Genomic DNA, 24422 nt, shown 5'->3' on the forward strand with positions numbered 1-24422 from the left:
CGACATGCCTTCGTCCTTTTGCTCTTGTCTTTGCAGGTTACAAGTCGGATTTTTTAGAAGACACCCGGTCGGACCCCGACCGGGCAGCACCCGACCGGCGTCGTCGACCACCGAGCGGTAGCCCTTAGACAAGAAAGTTGAGAAGAGACACGTGGCAGCACTACGTGCTGACAGGCAGGGCACCCGGGAGGGCGACACGTGGTTGCTACGTGGGCGACATGCAGGACGGCCGAACTTGTGTCTCTGGCTCCACGGCTATAATTACCCGCGATAGCAACAGTGTGGGGGACTTTTGGACGATCGATAGGTTGTTATCAGAGAATCCCGACCGCAGTCAGTCGGTACTCGGAACAGCCATTTAGATTGTACTTAGGGCCTTCACCTTGATCAATAAGAGACATTTAATTACTTTAATTGGTCTTGTGTTTGTTTATTTCCGCTTGCGTGGCAATTAACACTATCACTTGCATTGGCAAAATATATTTCTAGTGCATTGGAAATATATTCTAGTACTGGAAAAATATTCCAGTGCTTCCAAGCATTAGAAATCAAAAGTAGAATGATGTTGAAGCACATTAATTTCATACAAACATAAAACTAAGGAAAATACTGAATATTGTAAGAATAACTCAATTGTGAGGCAAAGAACAATTGCAGTAGAGAATAAGTCATAAAGTAATCAAATAAAAAATTTAAGAGAGATACCAGTGAGAATATGAGATGAACGGCGAATCAGGCAGCAAGAGACTTGAATTTTATTATTATTATTATTATTATTATTATTATTATTATTATTATTATTATTATTATTATTATTATTATTATTAAATTTTTATTTATTAAAAAAAAATCAAACGTACTCGGTTCGTTTCGATTTAAATTTTTACCGTTCGGTTTGAGAAAATTGAACTGAATTATCCATTCCTACATTTTAGTGTTCAAATTTGTATAGTAGATTTGATAATAATTACAAAAATGCCATGTAAAATTGAGATTGATTTGCTAGTGACTCTATTACAATGTCAACCTATTGATTGAAGCACAAAGAGCCAATAACTGAGTCTCAAACTCACAACCTTCCATATGAAAGTTCAATCCGGATTCCATCTGTGCACAAGGTGCTTGGTATAATCATTTATCTAATTAAGTTGAATATACCATAATGACTAAAATCTTTGTTCCATTTTATTGAAGGTAGAAAAAGGAAATAAATATACAAACTTCACCTAATTTTATTTTTTTCTTGAATCAATAAAATATGAAGTAAAAGAATTGTATTTTGAATTTTTGTTTTTAGAAGAGGCTAACATAGCATATATAGGTATAGTGAGTAAGGATAGTCCAAATATTGACAACTGTGTGCTTTATAGGGGATTGGGAGAAAAGTGGCAAACAATCCGCCACGTCGACACTCTGCAAACCTTCTCCAGTTGACAACACATACTCATGCATGGTGACGCCTCAGATCGGTGTTTTTACCTTACCCACTTTTGGCTTGCTGAACAGCTAAAGCGGTGAAAATATAATAAGAGGGCATCAGGGGGGAGCGGTAAAAACTAAACAATTATAAGAAAACAAAGTTTGATAAGAAATGGCTGAAAGTAGCAGATATGTGCAACTAGGAGGAAGTGTGGAGGATGGAGAAATGGAGAAAAAGGGTAAAAGTGAGAAACGACGACCAAAAGAACCATGGAAAGGAGAATTCGTGAGGAGTATTGTGTTCGCCGGCCTTGATGCCATTGTCACTTCTTTCTCCCTCATTTCTTCCATCTCCGCCGGCCGCCTTTCTTCTGGTATATAAGGAATAAGAGTAAAATAGATTGGGAACAGCCCCATATACAGGGGTGTTTCATCATAAATATAATGTATATTATCATTACAATTAATAAAAGAATAGTTTCATTCCCGTGAATGTATGCACATTATTCAATAAATCTTATCTTCTTTGTTTTTTCTGTACTTGGCAGGTGATGTTCTGGTGTTGGGGTTTGCTAATCTGGTGGCTGATGGAATATCAATGGGGTTTGGGGATTTTGTGTCCACCAGCACGGAGAGAGACGTAGTTGCGAAGGAGAAAATAGTGGCTGAATGGGATGTGATGCATACCCCAATAGCTTTGCAGCAGGAATTGCTTCAACATTATCAAGCACTTGGAATGGAACTCAATGATGCCACTACAGTGCGTACACTCATACTACTCTCCATCATCTCTTTCTACTTGTTTCAATTCATTAATTACATTCTATTATATATGATATGGGTGATGGGGTTTCTCTGATCATGATGCAATTCCATCAGGTGGTGACCATATTTGCCAAGTACATGGACATATTGGTGGCAGAGAAAATGGCAGCCAAGAAAGGATTATCCTCACCCCTGGAAAAGGGAAAGAAGCCTGCTAAGCCGTGGAAGAACGGCCTGATTACATTCGCGGCTTTTGTTGTATTCGGGTGTGCGCCCATCCTCGCATTCATCATTCTCATCCCCTTCACCCAGAACGTAACACACAAGTTCATGGCGGCCTGTGCGCTCTCGGCGCTTGCCCTTACACTGCTTGGCATTGCCAAGGCCAAGATTGCCAGCCAGAGTTACACTGTTTCAGTAGCTATAACACTCTCCAATGGTGCCATTGCTGGTGCATCTGCTTATGCCATTGGGTGGACGCTTAGGAATGTCGCTGGCTTGGAAGATTGATATATATATATATATATATATATATATATATATATATATATATATATATATATATATATATATTACTCTTTTAGAGCACTGTACTAGAAATTAATGTTATGTATAATTTAAAATGCTTCTAAGCTCCTAGCTAACATCTCCTGCAGAAACAAATAGCACGTAGAAGTTAGACCGAACAGTGGTGGTCTGTCCTTACCTTATGAATATATCTCATTTTTCTTTTATTATTGATTTCCACTTGTTTTTATCTACTTATTTTAGGTTCACGAGGGAAACCCAAAATCATATTGTCAAATGAATTTTCAGGTATGCTTATTTTCAGGTATGCTTAAATGATGGTGGATAAGAGCGGAGAAAATATGAAAATATTTATGACAAAATATGAAATATAATTAATTAAATAAAAGAATAAAAGAATTTGAATAACATTATATTTATAAATATTTTTTAATTTTAATTTCTTTTAGTTAGCTCAATTTTTTAAATTAATTTGAATACAATAAATTAATTCGAATACAATAAAGTATAATATAAACTTGTATACTATATTTAAGTAAATGATTTATAAAAATAGATTAAAAGACCATTTAATTTAATAACTAAATGATTAAAAAATAGATTAAAATATTTAATTTCATTTAATTTGATAACTAAATGCTTAAAAAAATAGACAAAAATATTTAATTTATCTTATGAAAAAATGAAAGAAATAAAATGAATGGCAGAAGATAAAGAAAAGTGTGTGACACACGCCCTTTAACATCAAATTTAGAGTTCAATCAACTAAGTTAATTAAACTATTGACAATTCCAACATAAATATAATTTTTATATAACATTTAATGTTATATATATATAAAGGCGTGGGGTGAGAGAGAGGGACAGCTGTTCCTATTGTCCCCACTGTGGCTCCACCCCTAATGATGAAGACCCTGAATATATTGGGCACTCATGCTTAAATGATAGTGAAGATTCTGAGTATATTTTGCACTCATGCATGTTTGTTTGCACCTTCTTATTCCTTCTTATCTATGGAAGTGTTCTCAAGCATACATATACACACACAAACTAGTTTCCAACTGATTTCCGTCGGAAACCTCTACTCCACTTTCTTTTTCTTTGTTATTTCAAAAATAATAGTCAGGCAAAACATAGCTATTGTCAAAATAGTTGTTATCAAATCGTTTTTTAGTTAACAATTAAAATTTTAATTATACAATTCTGCTCATTTTCTAAAAAACGAACCAAACACACAAGGACATTTTTGTGAAATGCAACTAAACACGAAAAATGAAAATGTTTTCTGAAAAATGACTCATTATCCAAAAAAACATTTTTCAAAAGTCATTTTCCTGGTTTCCAAACACACTCTAATATCTTTCTTTATCATTTCTTTTGCTTAAAAAAAAATTGGTGGTGATAGGATGAATGAAGAGAAGTTGGTGGCTTGCTGCTCATTCACGTTCTCGATCTCAATTCAGAGTCACCATAATAAAATATGGGAGGCAGCTAGCCAGACCACATGAACCTTTGCAAACTCTTCAATTTTACTATTAGTTTCATTAAAATAAATGTTCACATTCAGTGAGTAGTACAAATAACAAATGCATGCCAATAGGAATAAAGTTCATTTCCTTGTATATGGTATTCACAGAATATCTAACTATAGATAATACCCACAATGGAATTCCAGAAAAAAAAATAAAAAAATGTGTGGAGAATCAGAGACTTGTGCATAATACCAGATCTGTTCATTAAGCAGCTAGAATTCAGTGAGAAACATTAGATAAAGCTTATAGTCTGGAATATTTAACAGCAAACTGCTTTGTTTTAGAGCCAGGATTAATATAATCTCGATTAAGGCCAAGTTGGATAAAGATCTTACATAAGTGTTTTTATAATGGACACTTTTTAAATATTCTCCATAAGAAAAGATCAAAATAGATAAATAAGTTCAGAAACTCACATCTTCTTTAAAAGATGTTTTCAGCTTATTTTAATCAACTCCTTAAATTGGTTTATGGAAATGAGGTCAAGACAACTTTTCAAAATCTCATAAGCCAATTCAAACAAAGTAAAAATGTATGTAAGTGCATATTATATTCTAAAAGATAAGCTGAAAATGCACTCACCTACTACTACTAATTATATTTCAATGCTAAACCGCGTTTCAGAAGGAAGACCTGAAAATGGGACTGGCTTCGCAAGACTGGAAGAAACTAAATAAACTCACAACACGAACACAAATAATTTAACACCTGAATGACAAAATGTTCATTTCCTCATACTAGAGGTTAGTAGAATTCAATGCACCCATTATATTGGATGGAAGGAAGAGTGAACTATGTGTGCAACATACCTCTCATCACACTTGTATGTAGAACACTTCTCCATCTCAAGCCTTATAAATTATAGTTTGATCTATAAGACTAGAAGACACCCAGTTGTGCATGCTAATTTAAGGGTAACTCTCTAAACAACACATGGCTAACTTGGGGAAATGAAGGCTCATTTTGTTCATAGCATTAGAGGGGTTTGGACTAGAAATTTCCACTACTCCCATCTGTTCTTCAACTTTGCTGCAATAATACAATGGGTATAAATTGTGGTCCTCGACTGATCTCGAAAGTTAAGTTTATATTAAACACAAGTGGGGAGGGGAAGGGTTTGGTTATCCTTGCACTACACAAGGAATAAATATTCTCATCAATCATCACTAATATCCTACCCCACCCCTCAAACCAAACAGCTACCATATATGAGAAATTTTGTAAGCAAATTGTAAGACATTGATCGATTATGTGCATAGACTGCAGGATAACAAAATTCAATTAAACAGCTAATGGTAACAGAACATTAGGCAGGGCAGGGAGTTAGCCTAGATTGTCAATTTCCTTGAACAAATATATTTAATCAAGGAGAGGGAAAACATTAAAGTTAAATTTACACTTTTACAGGGAAAAAAAAAAGAACATGAAGTTGATGTCACAATATGAGCACTATCACCTCTCAAAAATTAATAAAATAAAGAAATAAATAAGTAAAAACAAAGCAATAATAATAATAATAATAACAATAATAATAATAATAATAATCAAGTAAAGTAAATTGATTTGGCTTAGAAACATTTAATACTGACACAGCCCAAAAGTATCAACAGAATTCCAATCTTGAACACATGAAGGCATGAGGCTCATTATACAAACCATGCTATTACGCCTAAGGTTCAAGGTACAAAAATGTGATAAAAGAACCCTATCTAGCTTGATAGATATTCTTGTAATTCAAGTTCAATTTTCTTTGTCAGTTTGTCAGACTGAAGTTTATGAAGCAATTAGATACTCTATTATTTACACGCTCTACAATGCCATTTTGTTTGTATTATTTTAAATGGTCAAGGAAACCAACCAATATGGCAAAATATCAATACATCATAATTCATACATAAGGTCTAGTAACATGAAGAAAATTACACTAAATTACAGCAGCTATACTACCCCATTATTATGCAAATCAAATTTGTTTGCTCTACTTTTGGTTGAGGTCATAAGAAAAGCTCAAAAGCAGAAGGGGTTTGCAAATGGTAGAAATAACTTATCTCAATGGGACAAGGTTACACCAGACTAACAATCATTTCATAATTAAGCCTTCAAAATCCAATGCACACAACTCTTCTAGGCTTTTAAACTAGAACTAATGAATGAACACATTGCATCCCCCACTTGCATAGCATTGACTTTCCTGCTAAATAATGTGGTTGACTTAAACCTATGCAAAGCATTTGGGCTCAAAACATACTCAACCGCAACTCCAGCAACAAAGATCACTCTCTAAACTCATGAAACACATACTGGATAATTTAATTAAGTTCTTGTATAATCACTACAACAAACTTGAGGAAATGGGAAAAATTCAACTTTTCATAGTATACTGAGGAAATGTATTATCATTGAAACAACACAATATTACCAGGTTAAACATTGCAGTAAATTGAAGTTATTCCGGAACAAAGTCGTAAGCTACCAATTCAAATCATGAGTTAATAAACGCAATGCTTATTTTTCAACAACTGCACCAAAAAATATCAACAGAAGACTTCCCCATCTTCTCTTCCAAAACCCTAACTTAGAAAAATTTCCAAAGTAGGGCGAATCAAAAGCATACCAAGATAGATTGATCCGATCAGTCACTCGGACTCGAGCTCGAGCCGTTTGATGGCTTCCTGATGGGCCCAGGTCTCGATAGTGAGATCGGGCTTGGCGTTCAGCCCCACGCCGAGGATCACAATGGTGAGAAAGCTGGTGACGTAGCACGGCAGCTCCCAATCCTCCCATTTCCGGGATTGCCCAGGCGGCGGCGGCGTACGGCTGAAGAGGTAGCCATTGGGGCGCTCCTGGTGGCCGGGAGTAAGGAATGGATTCGGGCCATGTCCTCCTCGGGTTCGAAGGCCCGAGCTCAATCTGGATTTCAGCATCCCTGCGGCGGTCGCGAAGGGTTTCGCGGACGGCATCTTTGCTTAACTGCTAAAACAGAGCTGCGAACTTGCGATCCCGTTTATGTTTTAGATAGTACTGAAATTTTAAATGGTACCCAAATGGCAAATTTTACTGTGGACCATGGTTCATGCACTAATTTGGTTCGTAAAGTAAGTATCATTCTAGTTACACTTTAGTTTTATTTTATAATATTATTTTGTTTTTTAATTTCATTTTTTACACTTACTAATTTTATTAGGAAAATTTTAAAGTATCATTTTAATTTTACTAGAGTTTCATTTGACAATATATATTGTATGAGCTCTATTTTGTTGTTTCATTTTTCACACAGATTAGTTTTTTTTTTTTGAAAAATCAATCTGTCGATTGTATTAATTGATGAAAGTTATAATAGTTTCAGGAGGGATAGAATCCCAATACATAGAATGTTCCTGAGTAAAAGCTAACGAAGCTAAAGCAAGAGCATGTAAATTAATCTGTCTAGGCACATAGCTTAACGAAATAAAATTAAATAAAGACATCATTGTCTTGCACTGGTCAATTATCAACCCCGCATACGAGTGAATGGGAGTAATCTGGTGATGTATGGTGGATCGCAGAACCATACAATCCGTGAGCAGATTGGCCGAATTAACACTCCTTTCAACTAACCAGGACAGTGCCTCTTTAAAAGTCATAGCTTCAGCCATGAGTGGTGAAAAACCAACGGGTGATCTGCCATTCTTAGCTGCCACAAACGAGCCACCGAGCTCTAATAACACAATTCCATACGTAGCCTCCCCGGTTTCCTGCCGAAACCCCGCATCTATATAGCATCGCATGTGATTGTTGGACAACACTGGTTCGACATGTGGCTGTACATCTTCTCGCGTGGAACGGCCGTGTACCGCACCATAGGCTTTCAGCAATGTTGCCGCCCCCTTCACAACAGCCCGCGGCAGTGACATGGCCCCTTCCCACACGGCTGCATTGCGGCTCCTCCAAATATTGTATAGAACTCCCACCAAAAGCTGTGTTTGTTCCTCGGTTAGAATCGTCATAGCCCCAGTTAACCATGCCGCAAACGAATCTGTAATAATATTCGTGATAGGTAATTGTGTTATATTCCAAACTAATGCAGAATATTCACAATAAACTAATGCATGCAACACATCTTCATTATTAAGTCTACACATAGGACATGTCGGGTCAATCTCCACCCTCTTATTAATTAGATTCGTGGTAGTGGGTAAAATATCACATACTGCTCTCCATAAAAAAGTCTTCCATTTTGGTGGTACTTTCAATTTCCACATCTTAACCCATTTATCAAAATTACCTGGGTTATTCTCATAATCACCAACAATACGCCTGTAGGCATTCTTTACTGAATAAATTCCTTTTGGGTCACCTGTCCAGTACCATGAGTCATCATAATCAGGGTTAACAGGAACCATAACTATTCGGCTCACATCCTCAGGGATAAATAAATCAGATAAAATATGTGGATCCCATGTTTGTGTTTGTGGGTCAATCAAACCTGCTACTCGTGCTTCTCTTAACTCCTCAGGCATAATTGTTTGTACCAAGGGACTTGGATTATCCTGCAGCCATGGGTGTCCCCAAATTAGAGTTGTCTCACCATTTCCAATCCTGCGTCTTATCCCAGCTACCACTATTGGATGTGCTGCCATTATACTTCTCCAACAAAAACTTGGGCAATTACCAATAGTAGCATCAACAAAACTAGAAGTGGGGTAATACCTGGCTTTATATATTCTTGCCACCAGAGACTCTGGGTTTGTCAAAAAACGTCATGCCTGCTTGCCCAGCATAGCTAGATTAAAAGCCCTCAATTCCTTGAAAACCACCAAACTTCTTGGGGATACATAACTTATCCCATGCCTTCCAGTGAATCCCCTTATCTTTGCCACTTCCCCACCAGTATCTATTCATTGCTCTCTCAATGGATTGACAAACTGTTTCAGGCAACAAAAAAACACTCATTGAAAAAGTTGGCATACATTGAGCCACACTTTTCAATAAAACTTCCTTACCAGCCTGAGATAATAACTTTGTGTTCCACGATCCAATCCTCTGCCTGATCTTTTCCTCCACATAGGAAAAAACTGCTCTTTTATTTCTGCCCACAAACGATGGGAGGCCCAGATATTTCCCAAAATTACTTACCTGCACTACCGCAAGATAGTCTACCACCTGCGTTCTGACCATGTGGTGGGTATTTCGGCTAAAACATATATTTGACTTGTTATAATTCACCACCTGTCCAGATAGTTTCTCATACCTCATCAAACATTCTTTAATCACCATAGCCTCATGAATATTTGCTTTAAAGAAAAGCAGGCTGTCATCCGCAAAGAATAAATGAGACACCGGGGGAGTACCCCTGGCCACTCTACATCCATGTATAGATCCTGATATCTGTTCCTTCTGCAACAACATCGAAAGTGCCTCAGCACAGATAATGAATAAATAAGGAGAAAGAGGATCTCCCTGTCTGAGTCCACGAGTCGGTTTGACCCGTCCCCCTACCTCCCCATTCACCATTACAGTATAGCTCACTGTTGTCACACACAACATTATTAAATTAACCCATTATCACTAAAACCCAGCACTGTCAACATTTTTTCCAGAAAACCTCATTCCAGTCTATCATATGCTTTTGACATGTCCAACTTCAGTGCACTCCAGCCTACTACACCACACTGCTTCCTGTTCAAGTAGTGACCCACCTCAGCTGCCACCAAGATATTATCTGTAATTAACCTGTTAGGCATAAATGCACTTTGGGATTCCGAGATGATATCTCCCATCAAAATTTTCATTCTGTTTGCCAACATCTTTGCCATTATTCTATATATGACATTACTTAACCCAATCGGTCTCAAATCTGCAACTGTCTCTGGGACCTCTTTTTTAGAAATCAATACTATGTTAGTATCGTTCAGACCCTCTGGAAACACCCCAGAGTTCAAAGCATGCAATATAAAATCGGACACATCATCCCCCACAATAGACCAAAAGTGTTGATAGAAGCCCGGATTCATTCCATCCGGGTCTGGTGCTTTATCCAAGAACATAGAAAAGAGTGCGGTTTTTACCTCTTCTTTCGAAAAAGGCTGATTCAACATCTCATTATTCTCATTCGACACACGGAGGGAAAAATCATTAAAGAGGGGATCATCACAGCTCAAATTATTAGACGCAAATATGCTCTTAAAATAATCCAGAATCATTGTATGCATATCTGTATCCTCCACCCAATCCCCACTCTCATTCTTAATATTAGCAATAAAATTCTTCTTTCTACGGGCAGAAGCATACCTGTGATAGAACTTGGTGTTAGCATCTACACCCCGGAGCCAGTGTTGTTTCGCACGATGTCTCCAAAAAACATCCTCCTGGAGGATGGGCCTCCAGTTGCTTTAACTGATTCTCATTCTGTTGGAATTCGGCCAATGCGGTCGGATCCGTTATATCACAGAACCCCTCCTGCTGCCTCCGCAACTGCCCTATTCGGTGACCAAATTTATGGAATTGGTCCCCCCCCCCCCCCCCCCACCCCATCTCATAAACTTTATATCACAAAATTGCTGACAGTGCAACAAGCCCTCCGGCCTCCCCTCCTGCCAGGCTGTCTCCACCACCTCCTTGCACAGTTGCACCCTTCATCCAATAACCATGTATTTTCAAATCTAAACCTCCTCGGTCCTATTACTCTACGCATACTGAGAGCATTTATATTTAGAAATAGAGCCGAGTGATCTGATTCTCTAGTCTGCATATTCTCCACCCATTCATTCTCATTCATACCACCCCGCTCCTCCGTAATAAGCACCTTATCAAGCCTCTCCTGTATCCAATTCACTGTGCCTTTACTCTTATCCCAAGTAAATTGGCGTCCCCGCATTGGCATTTGCACCAAACCACACTCATCAATGGTTTCCCCAAACCCTTGTAAGAGGTTATTCGGGTATGGATTCACCCCCCCCCCCCCCCCCCCTCTTTTCATGTTGATAGAGAAGATTATTAAAATCCCCTATCACCACCCAAGGTAACCCAGATCTATTCTTCAACATACTCAGCAGCTCCCAGGTTTCATGTCTTCTATTTCGATCCGAACATCCATATATACATGTCATACGCCATAACATGTCATTCATACTAACCTCAATATCAATATGGTTGAGCGAGTAACTCAACAATCTAGCTGTGTTGTTCTTCTTCCAAAGGAGTGTCATACCCCCACTCAGGCCTTCATTATTCACATAAAACAAACCCTCATAACCAAGCCTGACACGAACTCTCTCCGCATGACTCCGTGCCACCTTGGTTTCTATTAAAAACACAAACTCTGGCTTCTTACGGGAAACCAGGTCCACTACTTCTCGAACTGTGCGTGGATTGCCCAAGCCACGACAGTTCCAGCTTATCGTACTCATGATGATGGGCGGGGCTGGACATCAGCTCCCGCCATGGACAAGTTTTTTGAACCAACAGTGTTTGTTACCTCATCATTCCCACCATCCTCCCCAGACTCCGTCCTATGTCTACGACGCTTCGCCGTAGCCACCACCACCTCATCCTCAGACATACTCGTGGGTGTGACTCCACCACCTCCCCGACCCCCGTCTACCGCCTCAATCATTCGTGGCTTCACCACCAATGGACGTGGTTTCCCGCCTACCGGCACGAGCCAGCTATCCCAACCGCTCTAGGAGCGCTCCGGGACCCACCAACCCGCATATCTGGACCGTACAGGTACCTTTCCACTGGAATTCCCTCCTCCCTAGCTTGTAGGCAGAAAGTATGCAAGTGACCCATATAACCACAAAAGTAGCAAAACTTATGCAGCCATTCATACCTGAAATTAACCCATGTTGTAGTCCCATCTCTCTTCATTAACCTCATCCTTCTCCTAAGCGGCCTATCAACCGAAATTGATACCCGAATACGGTGGAAGGTTAACCATGGTGCTCCTTCAAATCTCTCATCATGCTTAACAAAAGAGCCCAAAAAATTCCCCGCCTGTTCCAGAATTGCATGAGATGTGTACCCCTTCGGCATGTCATGCAGCTGTACCCACATATCAATCATATCCAGCTCCACATCCACAGGATTCACCCCGCCACACAGATTAGTTCAATTATAATAATATGTTAAAGTATTGTTTTAATTACACTCCACGTTCATTTGACAATATATGTTATTGTATAGTTCTGGATTTTAGTTTCATTTTTCATATACTAGTTTCATTTTAATAAGAGAAAATTTTCAATTTTGGTCCACTGACTATTAGAGGTGTGTTAATTGCAGCACTTGATTATCAAAAATGTTAATTTAGTACCTTGACTATGCGATTTCTATCAATTTTGATCACGCCGGCCAAATTACCGGCGATTTGTGACCGAAAAAACGCAAGTTAACAAATGGACTGATTTGGAAGGGACAAAATCGTATTTTTATATTGTTTCTACGATTTGGTAAAACGGATTGTTGACCAAATTTTTACCTGACCCGCCTAAATGTAATTCTACCCGCCTAATTCTAATTGACTCCACTAACCCACCTGTGAAACCTAATTCATTCGACGAAGGAAGAAAGCTCCAGTGAAGAGAATCAGACTCCATCGACGAAGGAAGAAAGCTCCATTTACTCGCGCTCCAGTGAAGTGAACCAGTCTCTATTTACTCGCGCTGCACACTAGGCAATCGAATGGCTGTCAGTGGTAAGACTTTGAGATTACTTTACTTAATTTGTGTGAAATTGGTAGTGGGTGTTAGTGTGCTTTAAATATGCTCAGAAACTTACATGTGGGGACCAATTTGAGCTTAAAGTTGAGTGTTCAGTGGGTGTTAGTGTGCTTTAAATATGCTCAGAAACTTACATGTGGAGACCAATTTTAGCTTAAAGTTGAGTGTTAAACAGAACAGTGATCAGGGTTCTCCGGACTTTGAAACTAGTGAAATCCCATGTGTCCAACCGAAACATTCTAAGAAGAAAGGTACAACACTTCCCAGCTTTGGAGTTCCTCACCAAATAATGATGATGAATGCAGAACAACTTCACCTGATGAGAACATAAAGGTATCGAATGGGTCTAGTCATAAAGACGTCACTTCACTAGAGAAAGGTTGTTTCTATGAAGTAAAGTCGCTATTTTAAGCTTCTTGTGGCTATGATTTTGTTTCCCCTCCCTTTCACAAGTCGCCGCTACTGCTCAACCGTAAACAGAGGTTGCCGGAACTGTTGTTGCCGTCGTCGGAAGTCCCAGTTGCACCGGAGCTCGCCGCTGTAAAAGAAAGGTCGCCAGAGCTCGCCGCTGTACAAGGAAGGTCGCCGGATCTCACCAGTCGCCACCGTCAACGAGAGAAAAGACCAGCCGCTATGCAAGAATATCATGCAAATCTCAACTGTCATATCTCTCTTGTCTTGCCACTTTGCTGTGATTGAGAAGCCATCTTTACTTGCCATGCACCAGAGAGGTTTGTCCTTAACTTTTTGAGCTAGGTGGGAGCAAGAAAGACCCAACAGATGAATGGACGATTTTATCCCTGCTTTTAACTTCTAACTAATGCTAGGTTCACGGAACGACTAATGGTGGAACGATTTTGATAGTCAAAGAGTTTAATTCGTCCAAATTAAAAGACAGAGACTAAATTTGGAAAATCACTATAGTTAAAGGACCATTGTTGAAATTAACTCTTTTTTTATTTTTTCTGAATCCAGCCTGGGAAACGGGCAGCCATTCAAGAAAGACAATAATCTTCAGTGAGCAAATAGTAAATAAACAGAAAACAGACTCCCATAATCATAACTAATCACTCGTAATCTGCAGTGATTCTGGTCTAATTCCCAAGATCACTCCAATCATTTCATGCACCCAATAAGATTGAATGACTCTCAAGTTGTTAGTATTCACAAAGACACAAAACACCAGTGTGTGTGTGTATATGGGTATATATGTAACTAAGACTAGCAAGCAGTCATCCCTTCTGGCAAGATAATACCAGGATTTCCAGCTCGCTGCAATTTAGAGATCATGGAAACCCGAATTCCAGTTGTTGTGACCGCCTCTCTACTTCCCTGCAATCTACTACCACGTCATATATACATGCCTAACTACAGCCAAAAGCTTCGCGTTTTACCTTCATAGCTCCATCTTTTGCTTATTTGCATGCAAAGAAGCCGTGCCAGTAGAGGATACAGAATTACTAGTGAGATTTGTCTGGAATACTTTGCCATCTAAGATATGGAGATGATAATGGGATAATAGATTTGGTATGCACCTGGATTTGTTGAGTAGTAAGTTAATACTGAGTTCCCGTCTTCCCTACTCCACACAGGTCGATGAAGTCCATCAAAATGCCATAGCTGTTGATAAGGTTGCCTGTTTCCGTTAGTTGGCTTGTCCCTCAGGTCACATCGATGGCATGATCATGCCCGGAAAGTTGCTTTCTAATGGGGAACCAGTCTGCAAATGTTAAGAATTAAACAATAGTTTGATCAATAAATGCTATACGCAAACTATAAATTACATGGACATCTCCAATTAAACAAGGATGGAAGTCTTTAAGTTTGTTGGGGGAAAACAACAGTCCTTAACTTGTTCACAAGTTGAATATAGTTGCTCGTGATAATGTTTTACATTTTGCGGCTTATGAATATAGGGACCCACCTATTCAGACTCTGACGGAAGGTTACTCCAAAGGCAAGCAACATTATAGGTATGGTGAGAGATATTCATATGAACATGTCAGAGTGAAAATGTTTACAGATTAGCTAACTTAGCGAAATAGTATCACAGATGGTGTCATTGATCTAATCTAAAATCGGGAGTTCTTACATAGCTATTACAACTAAAGGGTTTCATCGTACTTACTTCAGCAGCAAAGAGAGCATCAACGTTAAAATCGATTCTTGGGTTAACAGCTGTGAGTCTCATTGATAAGAACTGTAGACAAATAAACATTCGATCAGGAAAAAAAATTTAAAGCAACAAAGCATTAAATACTATACGACCGTAAAGTTTAAATTTTATGAGTAGGATTACCAACAGGCAACAGCCACTTATCAAAAGAACGAAGAAATAAACACACTGTAGCCTCATATGATAGTAGATTAGTAACAATGAGGCCTAACTGCAGGACGTTATATTCTTTTCCCGATCATTAGCATCAAATATCCCCCCATCCTCCATCATTTTGCATTACCACCAACCATCTATGATATACGAAACACCACCCACCTACACTTCAACTTAAGGACTGTTATAGCATTACAGCAACTATACCATCTCTTGAAGAGTAACAACTATCGAAAAAATCACCAACTAAACTACTAAAGGCCTTATATTTCATCAATTTTGTAACTGAGACAGTTGTATTTTAGTGAAGACACATATTTCATCAATGATAAATTAGATGAATGGTCCGTTAAGTCTAACCTCCACTTGACGCTGTAGGTATTGGACATGGTTAATGATCTCATCCAGTCATCCAGCACCATTGCAGTACCTGAAATCTGCAAAGGAAATGATCACGAAATTAGCAAGTTAGAAGGTAAATGGATTTATAGGCTTAAAAAGGAGCAATGACTTTCAGCAAATTGAACGCCAACTACCGAGTGCCATCTAAATGAAAGAATTGTCCTAAAGACCTATTATAAAGGTCAGAGATGGTGTATACGACTCCCATGCATGGATTGTGGAAGAAAATGTATGCAACATAAACGATTTCCAAAAATTTGATCCGAGGGATGAACACTTGGGTACTACACCAAGTTGATCCTTGTTATGGAATGGCCACTACAAGCTTCTTTCAAGGTGGAGAAAGAATAGAATATACTTTAGCTGTGAACTATAGCTTATAAGGTTGAATTTGAATCTTAGCATAGTTTGAGACCTAGCAATAATTCACCAGGGAGATGCAGAACCACAAGCCACTACGGGATTCCTTCAACTAAGCTTTTTCCAAAGTGAAACACTGTTCTACCTACGAAAGACAGATGGCTGTACTCTATACTATTTAGTTTACTATTTTTGACCAAGATTCTGCCCTACAAAATAGTGATGTTTTTACACAAAGTACAATTCAAGCATCGAATTGTATTTTCACATCCTTGGAATAAGAACTAACATTAAATATCATTGCAGTTGATCAATGAAACCTTTCATTAAATATCAATGGACTTGAGAAATCATGTTGGTGCCTTAGCAATGGCTTGGATAGCATGCAATGATTATCTCTGTAGCATTGGGAAGCGTCCCTCTCTTTGCAATGGTTTCACATAATAAAAAGGACTGAGGATAATAGAGGCAATAAAAGCATTATGTCCAATTAGTCAAGGACTTCAGAGCAAATCAGATCGAAGAAAAGGCTCTTGTAGGCAGTCTTAGTATTCTATAGCTAGTTAGCAGCTAATCAAGAGAAGAAAAGCCCCTTCTAGAGTTTTGGCATGGGTTCTTCAATGCTGCCAAACTTCATACATAAGGTTTCTTTACGGGTACCACTACATTATCTCAGCCCACAATAAATTCTAACTATGCATTTAAACCAAACACATTCGTTTTTAAAATTAAATGTATTATGACAATATATAATAAGAAAAACGAGTTTAATTCCATCTGTAGGTAGGATTGGGGCCCACACCCACAGTCACACATCTTAATTCTTATGCACCAAAGAGTGTTTCCAAAGGACCACACAGAGTGAAATTTCTTCACACTTAACCTCCTTTTACATCTAATTTGAATGCCAGCTAACAATATCTACAAGCAAGGTCTTCAAAATTTAAGAGCACCGGGCTACAGCTATTCAACCTATGTTTGACCAAATTTAAGGGCACAGCCTGACCAGAACCTGCTGTATCACCTAATGATATGGGCAACAATCAATGATATGAATAACAGTCTGAGCCCCAAAGATTACGCACCTAGATTAGTTAACTAATCCCTTTTCATGAAACAATTCCCCGAAATCTCTTTCAAATTCCTATAAAGATTATCTACTTCTATGATGTTTTACCAGATGAGAGACCTATTCAACCGAAAGGGTGGGAAAAAAAAAAAAAAAAAAAAAAAGATAACATCAGTCCATTTTCGAACAAGGAACAACCGCAGAATTCTCTTTGGTTTACATCGAGTAAGAAGTGTGAACAAGATGTCATCTGTCACTGAATTGACAACAATGGCTTCCAAGATGACACAAAGCTGGGAATCCATGTAAAGCAAATGGTTAATCGGGCGCTGGAACGGATATTAAACCTAAGACCTCTTGAGGTTCAGCCTATGCTTACACTAATAAACTATAAGCTCCTCAAGCAAAAAGTTGAAACATCAGCAAGAATGACAAGAAGACCTTTTTTATTGGTGCAAAAGCAATCACAGCTTAGTCTCGAGAAGGTTATTTCATTTCTGCCTTGTTCCATGAACTAAACGTACTGTAATATCTGTGTTCTGCAGAATGAGTCTAATTCAGTTGAATCACAATCAGACCCCAATCAACTCTCCCAATGTCCCACAGGCTAAAGCAGCATTTTCTCCCTCCTCTTCTGCTTATCCTAGTTGACATTTTACTAGGATAAAAGGCTATGCAGGGTTTAGTTCAGTTAAACACAGCTCATTCCTGGCTCCTTCACGACTGACTTCTCTTCCATCAACTTTCTTACTCTTCTTGCATCTCCCCACCTTCCTGCAGATGCATATATGTTAGAAAGGATGACATAATTCCCCGGGCATCCTGGCTCGATTTCTAGGAGGCGATTGCCTACGAGTTCACCAATGTCGACATTCAGGTGAAAACTGCAGGCACCTAAAAGCGAGCCCAAAATGGAGGTGCTCGGTTCAAAAGGCATCTGTAGAATAAACTGATAAGCCCTCTCTACTTGGCCCGATCTGCCAAGCAAATCAACAACACAACCATAGTGCTCCATCCCAAGATCAACCTTGTTCTCTCCTGCAACCAACTCATTGAAGATGTCCAGGCCTGTCTCCTCCATTCCTCCATGGCTGCAGCCCGATAACACAGCCAAAAACGTGATGCTGTCCGGGCTAGTTTCATCTTCTTCTCTCATCTTTCTGAACAGATCAACCGCCTCTCTTCCCATCCCGTGTTTGCTGTAACCAACAAGCATGGCGTTCCACGTGCTAACAGTTCTTTCAGACATGCTGTCAAATATCCTTCTAGCATAACTGAGGTTTCCACACTTGGAGTACATGTCAATAAGAGAATTCTGAAGGATCACATAAAAAGGTAGTTCTGATCTGATAACATGGCCATGAACTTGTCTGCCATGCTCAATTGCAGCAAGTCCAGATACTGCATTCAAAAGGCTTGTATAAGTGACATAGTTAGATGGCATTCCTTCTCCCTGCAACTTACAGAATATCTCGATAGCATCCTCGTAAAGCCCCCATTGAGAACAGCCCGAAATCATGGCAGTGCAGGAAACAACATCCCTTTCTGGCAGACCTGCAAAGACAAGGCGAGCTTCGTGTATCCTACCAGCTTTGGCATACATATCAAGAAGTGAGCTTCCAACATACATATGAGATGCAAAGGGAGTCTTGATCAAGAGACTGTGGATTTGCCTTCCGAATTGGAGACCAAACGTACCCATACAAGATGTGAGCACCGTGGCAAAAGTGAACTCGTTTGGCTCCATTCCTGCAGCGGACAAAACAGATGAATTTAGTCTTATGATCACAGGGAACCGTACTAAACAACAATGCCCACTCATTCCAATATAGCTGAATCAAGTGTAATCTTAATGATTCCTCACAAGAAATTACCTGATCTCAACATCTGAACGAAAAGATCAAGAGCTTCAAAGAAATTCCCTCTCTGAGCATAGGCAGAAATCAACGCGGTCCAAGCCACCACATTCCTCTCAGGCATTTCATCAAACACCCATCTAGCATCCCCCAAAAGCTCACATTTTACATAGAAAACAATCAGCCTAGTCCTGAGAAAGACAGCAGGGCGGTAAAGCGTCTTGATCATGTGGGCATGCAGCCTTTGCCCTTCCCTTATTGCCCTCTGTTTTATACATTCGTTTAGCAGACTGTTATAGTCCCTGAAACCCATCTTCACTCCTTGTTTGCCCATCTCAATCAAGGCTTCTGTTAAGTCACCATCGGAGCATAGAGCTTCAAGAATCGAAACATTTGGAGGGGAAGAATGCAAGGTTTGTTTTTGGAGGTAAATCCATGGGATGCTCAGGATGGAAGAAAGAAAATGTTTGGTACCATAAAAGGAAGTAGATTTCTTGAGCATTCCTTTAGGTTGACTTAATTGGGTGAATCTATTCAGCTCTGCCAGGAAATATATGTATAATGTGCAAACCGAATATTTTTTGATGAGCCATAGTGAAACTACACATTGAGACACACTACACACAATGTCTTGATTCTACACACAATGTCGCGTCGTAAGTGTCGTCGTCGTTGGTGCTGCTCGCAGCTGAGGCGAATTGGCGAAGGGCTAGCCGGCTAGGGATTAAGCTCAACCCCCAAAAACTTCCACTTCAAGGAACTAACTATTGAAGAGCCCAGAAAGGAAATACAAAGATAATGAACCAGGCAGGAAACACACACAAAAGCATTGGGAACACTTAGCTGCAGTGAGATTTAGGCCCTGTTTGGTAAAATGGCTGATAGCTGTTAGTTGTTAGTTGATTGTGTTAATGAGAGGGTATAAATAGTTAATAACATTAGTTGATTGTAGACATGGTTGCAGTAGGCGCTGGGCGCTAGTCGGGCGCCCGGGCAGCGCCTAGCGCCTAAGCGGTCTAGTTGGCGCCTAGGCGGAATCTAGGCGGCGCTAAGCGGTCGCGAAAAAAATAGTAGCAAACTTGCAATTTGACAATTTTAATGAGGTTGTTTTCAACATTCAATCAAATAACACATCCAAATAAATGACATAATTACAATTCATAAGTCATACCATCAAAAGAATATTAAAAAAAAAAAAAAACTCAAATGAAATATCCAAATACTTCAATCATCCAAAGATTGAAAGTATCAAATTAGTCTATGAGTGTATATATGTCATATTATATGTATATGTCATATAAATGGAAAAAATTAGCAAAGTCGAGTCGGTCGGGTTAACTCGACAGAAATTGACGAGTTAACTCGGCGTAATCGGACGAGTTAGGTGCTAGGCGGCTGAATTAGGCGCTAGGCGGGCGCCTAGGCGGCCGGTCTCCTAGGCGGGAGCCTAGGGCGGAAATCGCCACGGCCTATCGGCGCCTAGCGCCTAGGCGCCGATTACTCGGTGCCTAGGCGGGATTTTTACAACCCTGATTGTAGAAAAGTGTTTGGTAAATTAGCCGTTAGCTGTTAGCTGTTTGGTATAATTTCTTTTTTCAAAAAGCTAATTGAAAAAGTTGCTTGGGGTAGCTTTTTCAATTTTAGCTTTTTGGAGTTGCAAAAAGTTAATTAACTAAACATTCATATTGATATTTTAACTAAATCAAACAATTAATAGTGGTCAAATAAGCCAAAGTTTGCCTATAGGCTAATTTTTTACCAAACAGGGCCTTAGAGGTGTTTGGTAAATGGCTGTTAGATTTGTGAATTTGAGTATTTAACTAATTAATAACATTAATTATTGTAGAAAAATGTAATTGATTAATAGCATTAATGAATTGTTGAAAAATGTTTGGTAATTTTAATTAAATACAAAATGACCTTTTAAAAAAGTTAGATCGAAAATAACGTTTTGAACAGTTTTTTAAATTTTAGTGTTTAACTGTTATAAAAAGTTAATTAAATACGGAGTATTTTTTTTTAAATGTTACTGACTCTATTACATACTTAGATTAATTATTTAAACTTAAATCTGTTAATAATGATTAAATAGGTCAATATTTTAGTGGTTACTTTTAATTTCTTACTCAATAGCTTAGGCATTATGCTTTCCAATAGTATTATTGTTTTTTTCATAGATTAAAGCCCTAAGCTAACTAGCTAGCTACTTCCATGCATGCATGCATTCAAATATTGGATCTCATCATCAATTTCCCTCCTATTGTACATAGGTCATGCATTTTAATATGAATCATTCATTTTAAGAATAATACTACAGACATTTTTTTATTCCAATTAAAGGCCTAACATTATTTGCTTTTATTAGAATTATATAGATTATATTATATTGTCTCATCAAGCATCATATCCCCGTATTTTGATCAAATGATTCTGGGGTTTGAACATTATTATTTCTCTCTCTTCCTAGCTTTAGGGTCTGATTGGAAGCTTCAATTCAGCGCTACTTATCTTCTTTGATCTCATCTTTCTTCTTCTTCAACGTAACTTTTTTGTTTTTCCGGCCGAGTGTTAGCTTCCATTCATCACCCCCTATATATTCATCAATTAATTCTTCATGGAGGCCTGCTGGTAGATCATCGTCAAACAATTTTCTATACAAACAAGTGTACGTACGAGGTTCAATACAATGAAGAAAGAGTTAGTAACTAAGCAATTTAATTAATTGTTTACATTAATTACGTACGTACCTCTTGGGCGTCTTGTAAAACCGCAACTTCGGTGATACTTCTTTAATGATATCATTGTAAAATTGTAGACTGTAGACCACATGTGAAATTTGTGCCTAATTAATTAGCAATTAACAATAATTATATATATATGAGCGAGGATCGGAGTTAATTATATAATTAATACGTACCTGCTGGGGAAATTGAAGTTGAGATTAAGTGGTTCATCATCAAACACATTATCAAAGCTTTCAGGCCGGCCAGGGATTGAAATGTGAGATTTCACCCTCCTTAATATCATACCATATATATATATGCAGTACGTAAGTTATCCCAGAATCTAATCAGGCTTGCTTAAAATTAAACAAATTAAAGTGTTTACAGAAACATCATTATATTGTACACAAGCTTAATTAGGAAAATTATTGGTGGGACTCATAGCAGTATAGTAAGCACATCAATTTATTATATAAACTATAAGGATAACTGTTGGCATACAATATATACACATGCATAAACGTGTAATAAATCCAACTATCAGCTTAACTAGAACACATGTTTCAATTTGATATGAGATTAACCCCATGCAAATTGCAAAGTTTCAATTTGATATGAGATTAACCCCATGCAAATTGCCAAAAATCTAAAAAGTATATATGTTGTTTCACATGCAAAAGGTCTAAAAAGTCTGTTTAGCCTTTTAGTTAAAATGAAGTAGATGTTTCAATTATAACTACAGAAGGGTTGATAAGTTTCAAGAGCATCTCAATGCAAAAGGTCTAAGAAGTCTATTTAACCTTTTAGTTGAGATGAAACACGTGTTTCAATGCAAAAGGTCTAAAAAGTCTATTTAACCTTTTAAGTGAGATGAAACATGTGTTTCAATTATAATTACAAAGGGCCGGGTTAAGTTGATAAGTTTCAAGAGCAAGCTCAATTCAAAAGGTTTAAAAAGTCTGTTTAGGCTAGCTTTTAGTTGAGATGAAATATGCGTTAGTTTCAATTATAACTACAGAAGAGTTGATAAGTTTGAAGAGCGGGCTTACCTCTTGTTAACATCTGGAGAGGACCAGAAACCCAGAGAGGACGAGGACGGTGACGGTGACCGGGACGAGGAGTTGGTATTGGAGTTCTCTATCTTTTCATCAATCACAACTTGTTGAAAGTGTGATTTGAAGGTGGACCTCTTCAACCCCCTAATCCTCCTGCTGAAAAACTCATGTTTCAGAAGGGTACAAGCAGAGGGCCTATCCGCAGGGTTCCACGCCACACATTCTGCCACCATCTTCTCAAACTCCCTGGAAAATGACCTTTTTTCTTCTCCTTCTTCTTCTAACTGGTAATTCTTGGGAAGCCTTTTGGTTTCAATTATTCCCCTGATCAGAACCTCAAGCGCTTCGCGATTCGGAACTCTGATTCCCCCATAAGCCAATTCCATGGCGGTGATCCCCACCAGCCAAATGTCTGCAGCCTTATTCCCATTCCCACCATCGTACACCTCCGGCGCGGCGGCCCAAGTCGAAATCTGGGTCGCCGGCAACGCCGAGTGAGACGAACATTCCACATTGGAGACTTGGTGTTCGTAGACCGTGGCGGCGAAACCCAGCATGATTTTAGGGCCGCTCTTCACGTAAACGTGGCCGGCGTTGACGTCTCCGTGGAGGATCTCGGCGCCGTGGAGGAACCGGAGGGCCTTGAGAACCGATCTCAGGGCCACGGAGATGAACACTTCCGGGAACCCATACGGGAATTCGTCGGCCATGATTGACCGGAGCGAGCCCCGCTCCGGGAACGGCATCACAACGCAGAGATCCTCACTTAGCTTGTCGACGAAATGGGCATCCACCGGCATCAAGTTCTTGTGATGATGAGGCAAAGCATTGTTTCTTGTAGAGATTTCTTCGTCCAATGGCGGCGTTGTTGAAGAATTGGTTTCACGGCGGCGGAGATTCGCCTTCTTCACGCAAAGAAAGTCGTGGGGATTAAAAGTAACCTTTGTGCCATGGAGGGCGGAGTGGGTTACTTTGTAGACGGGAATGTTGCCGGAATCTCTGCCGATTGGGTCGTCGGAGATTATCTTGTACACCATTTGTGAGTCAAGATTTATGAGATAGTTGCGACGACGAGCTTCATTGATGTCTGTGGTAGCCATCTCTGATCTTAAAAGCTCTTCGCCTGAGATCTCATGGCAGACTGGCAGGCAGTGTTGCAGTGAAGAAGTAGGAATATTAACAGTAGGGTTTAAGAGAGGTTTATGCATAGCGAAGGAGGGAAAGCAGTTAATTAGGTAGTTTATTAGTAACTACCTTTTCATCAAAACCTGAAGTTAGTAATAATTCATTGAAATGAAATATTCAAGAATCAGGCTTTGCATACCAGATTGTAAACAAAAAAAAAAAAAAAAAGTGTCAAATAAGTAAGTTATTATTTTTGAGGTGTTTAAAAAATGGTTTATTAACTAAAGTGTAGCTTATTTGACCAATTTTAGCTGTTTGATTGGTCAAATAGCTATAAGTGTTTGATAAACAGTTTTTTAACTTAACTTATTGGCATAATATCAATATAAGCTTATTGTATTTTATTTTAATAGTTATGGGTTATTATAGTGTTTATATTATTCAATTTTACATTTTTAATATATCAAATTGCATAGAACCCGACATTTGAATTGAGAACTCATGAATTATTATTAACAATTTATATTTATTCTTTTTTTTTTTCTCATTCATGGACGT

At 38.7% G+C, this 24422-nt stretch overlaps 5 protein-coding genes across 7 annotated transcripts; 1 reads left to right on the forward strand and 4 right to left on the reverse strand.

Moving 5' to 3' along the window:
- The first annotated feature begins 1485 nt into the window (after positions 1-1485).
- On the forward strand, positions 1486-2694 carry LOC109157636 (vacuolar iron transporter homolog 2.1-like). The gene is made up of 3 exons (XM_019305488.1): positions 1486-1793; positions 1968-2179; positions 2299-2694. Exons 1-3 carry the CDS (start codon positions 1592-1594, stop codon positions 2692-2694), a joined length of 810 nt encoding a protein of 269 aa, XP_019161033.1. The 5' UTR covers positions 1486-1591.
- Positions 2695-6879: 4185 nt separating this feature from the next.
- Positions 6880-7203, reverse strand: LOC109157595. The gene has a single exon (XM_019305450.1). The coding sequence runs from the start codon at positions 7201-7203 to the stop codon at positions 6880-6882; it is 324 nt and encodes a 107-aa protein (XP_019160995.1).
- Positions 7204-7709: 506 nt separating this feature from the next.
- Positions 7710-8862, reverse strand: LOC109157596. Its single transcript, XM_019305451.1, has 3 exons — positions 8508-8862; positions 7841-8258; positions 7710-7722 (listed from the first exon to the last, which is right to left on the reverse strand). The coding sequence occupies exons 1-3, from the start codon at positions 8860-8862 to the stop codon at positions 7710-7712; spliced, it is 786 nt and encodes a 261-aa protein (XP_019160996.1).
- Positions 8863-13968: 5106 nt separating this feature from the next.
- Positions 13969-19575, reverse strand: LOC109157651 (putative pentatricopeptide repeat-containing protein At3g13770, mitochondrial). 3 transcript variants are annotated; one of them, XR_002050263.1, is made up of 5 exons: positions 18980-19575; positions 17547-18854; positions 15635-15711; positions 15071-15142; positions 13969-14662 (listed from the first exon to the last, which is right to left on the reverse strand). XR_002050263.1 is itself a non-coding variant. In XM_019305507.1 (2 exons), exons 1-2 carry the CDS (start codon positions 19461-19463, stop codon positions 17797-17799), a joined length of 1542 nt encoding a protein of 513 aa, XP_019161052.1. In that variant the 5' UTR covers positions 19464-19575; the 3' UTR covers positions 17302-17796. The 3 variants fall into 3 exon arrangements, 1 of the variants encoding a protein (XP_019161052.1); XR_002050264.1 differs by lacking the exons at positions 17547-18854; positions 18980-19575 and adding an exon at positions 15811-16589; XM_019305507.1 differs by lacking the exons at positions 13969-14662; positions 15071-15142; positions 15635-15711 and having other exon boundaries at positions 17302-18854.
- Positions 19576-21421: 1846 nt separating this feature from the next.
- LOC109157598 (serine/threonine-protein kinase 10-like) lies at positions 21422-23947 on the reverse strand. Its single transcript, XM_019305452.1, has 4 exons — positions 22734-23947; positions 21879-21977; positions 21709-21777; positions 21422-21612 (listed from the first exon to the last, which is right to left on the reverse strand). Exons 1-4 carry the CDS (start codon positions 23945-23947, stop codon positions 21462-21464), a joined length of 1533 nt encoding a protein of 510 aa, XP_019160997.1. The 3' UTR covers positions 21422-21461.
- Positions 23948-24422: the final 475 nt, after the last annotated feature.

This window comes from Ipomoea nil, unplaced genomic scaffold (genome assembly GCF_001879475.1).
Source record: "Ipomoea nil cultivar Tokyo-kokei standard unplaced genomic scaffold, Asagao_1.1 scaffold2791, whole genome shotgun sequence".
Lineage (NCBI taxonomy): Eukaryota > Viridiplantae > Streptophyta > Magnoliopsida > Solanales > Convolvulaceae > Ipomoea > Ipomoea nil.

What these genes read in the sequence shown, in the direction of transcription:
- LOC109157636 (XM_019305488.1), top strand. Translation starts at nt 1,592, where the DNA reads ATGGCTGAAAGTAGCAGATATGTGCAACTAGGAGGAAGTGTGGAGGAT. An exon ending in CGCCGGCCGCCTTTCTTCTG is followed by an intron (nt 1,794 to 1,967) that starts GTATATAAGGAA and finishes TGTACTTGGCAG; the next exon opens with GTGATGTTCTGGTGTTGGGG. An exon ending in AACTCAATGATGCCACTACA is followed by an intron (nt 2,180 to 2,298) that starts GTGCGTACACTC and finishes CAATTCCATCAG; the next exon opens with GTGGTGACCATATTTGCCAA.
- LOC109157595 (XM_019305450.1), bottom strand. Translation starts at nt 7,203, where the DNA reads ATGCCGTCCGCGAAACCCTTCGCGACCGCCGCAGGGATGCTGAAATCC.
- LOC109157596 (XM_019305451.1), bottom strand. Translation starts at nt 8,862, where the DNA reads ATGGCAGCACATCCAATAGTGGTAGCTGGGATAAGACGCAGGATTGGA. An exon ending in TGATTATGAGAATAACCCAG is followed by an intron (nt 8,259 to 8,507) that starts GTAATTTTGATA and finishes ATATTATTACAG; the next exon opens with ATTCGTTTGCGGCATGGTTA.
- LOC109157651 (XM_019305507.1), bottom strand. Translation starts at nt 19,463, where the DNA reads ATGCTCAAGAAATCTACTTCCTTTTATGGTACCAAACATTTTCTTTCT. An exon ending in CGTTCAGATGTTGAGATCAG is followed by an intron (nt 18,855 to 18,979) that starts GTAATTTCTTGT and finishes TGTCCGCTGCAG; the next exon opens with GAATGGAGCCAAACGAGTTC.
- LOC109157598 (XM_019305452.1), bottom strand. Translation starts at nt 23,947, where the DNA reads ATGCATAAACCTCTCTTAAACCCTACTGTTAATATTCCTACTTCTTCA. An exon ending in AACTTCAATTTCCCCAGCAG is followed by an intron (nt 21,778 to 21,878) that starts GTACGTATTAAT and finishes TGTGGTCTACAG; the next exon opens with TCTACAATTTTACAATGATA. An exon ending in TTTTACAAGACGCCCAAGAG is followed by an intron (nt 21,613 to 21,708) that starts GTACGTACGTAA and finishes TTGTTTGTATAG; the next exon opens with AAAATTGTTTGACGATGATC.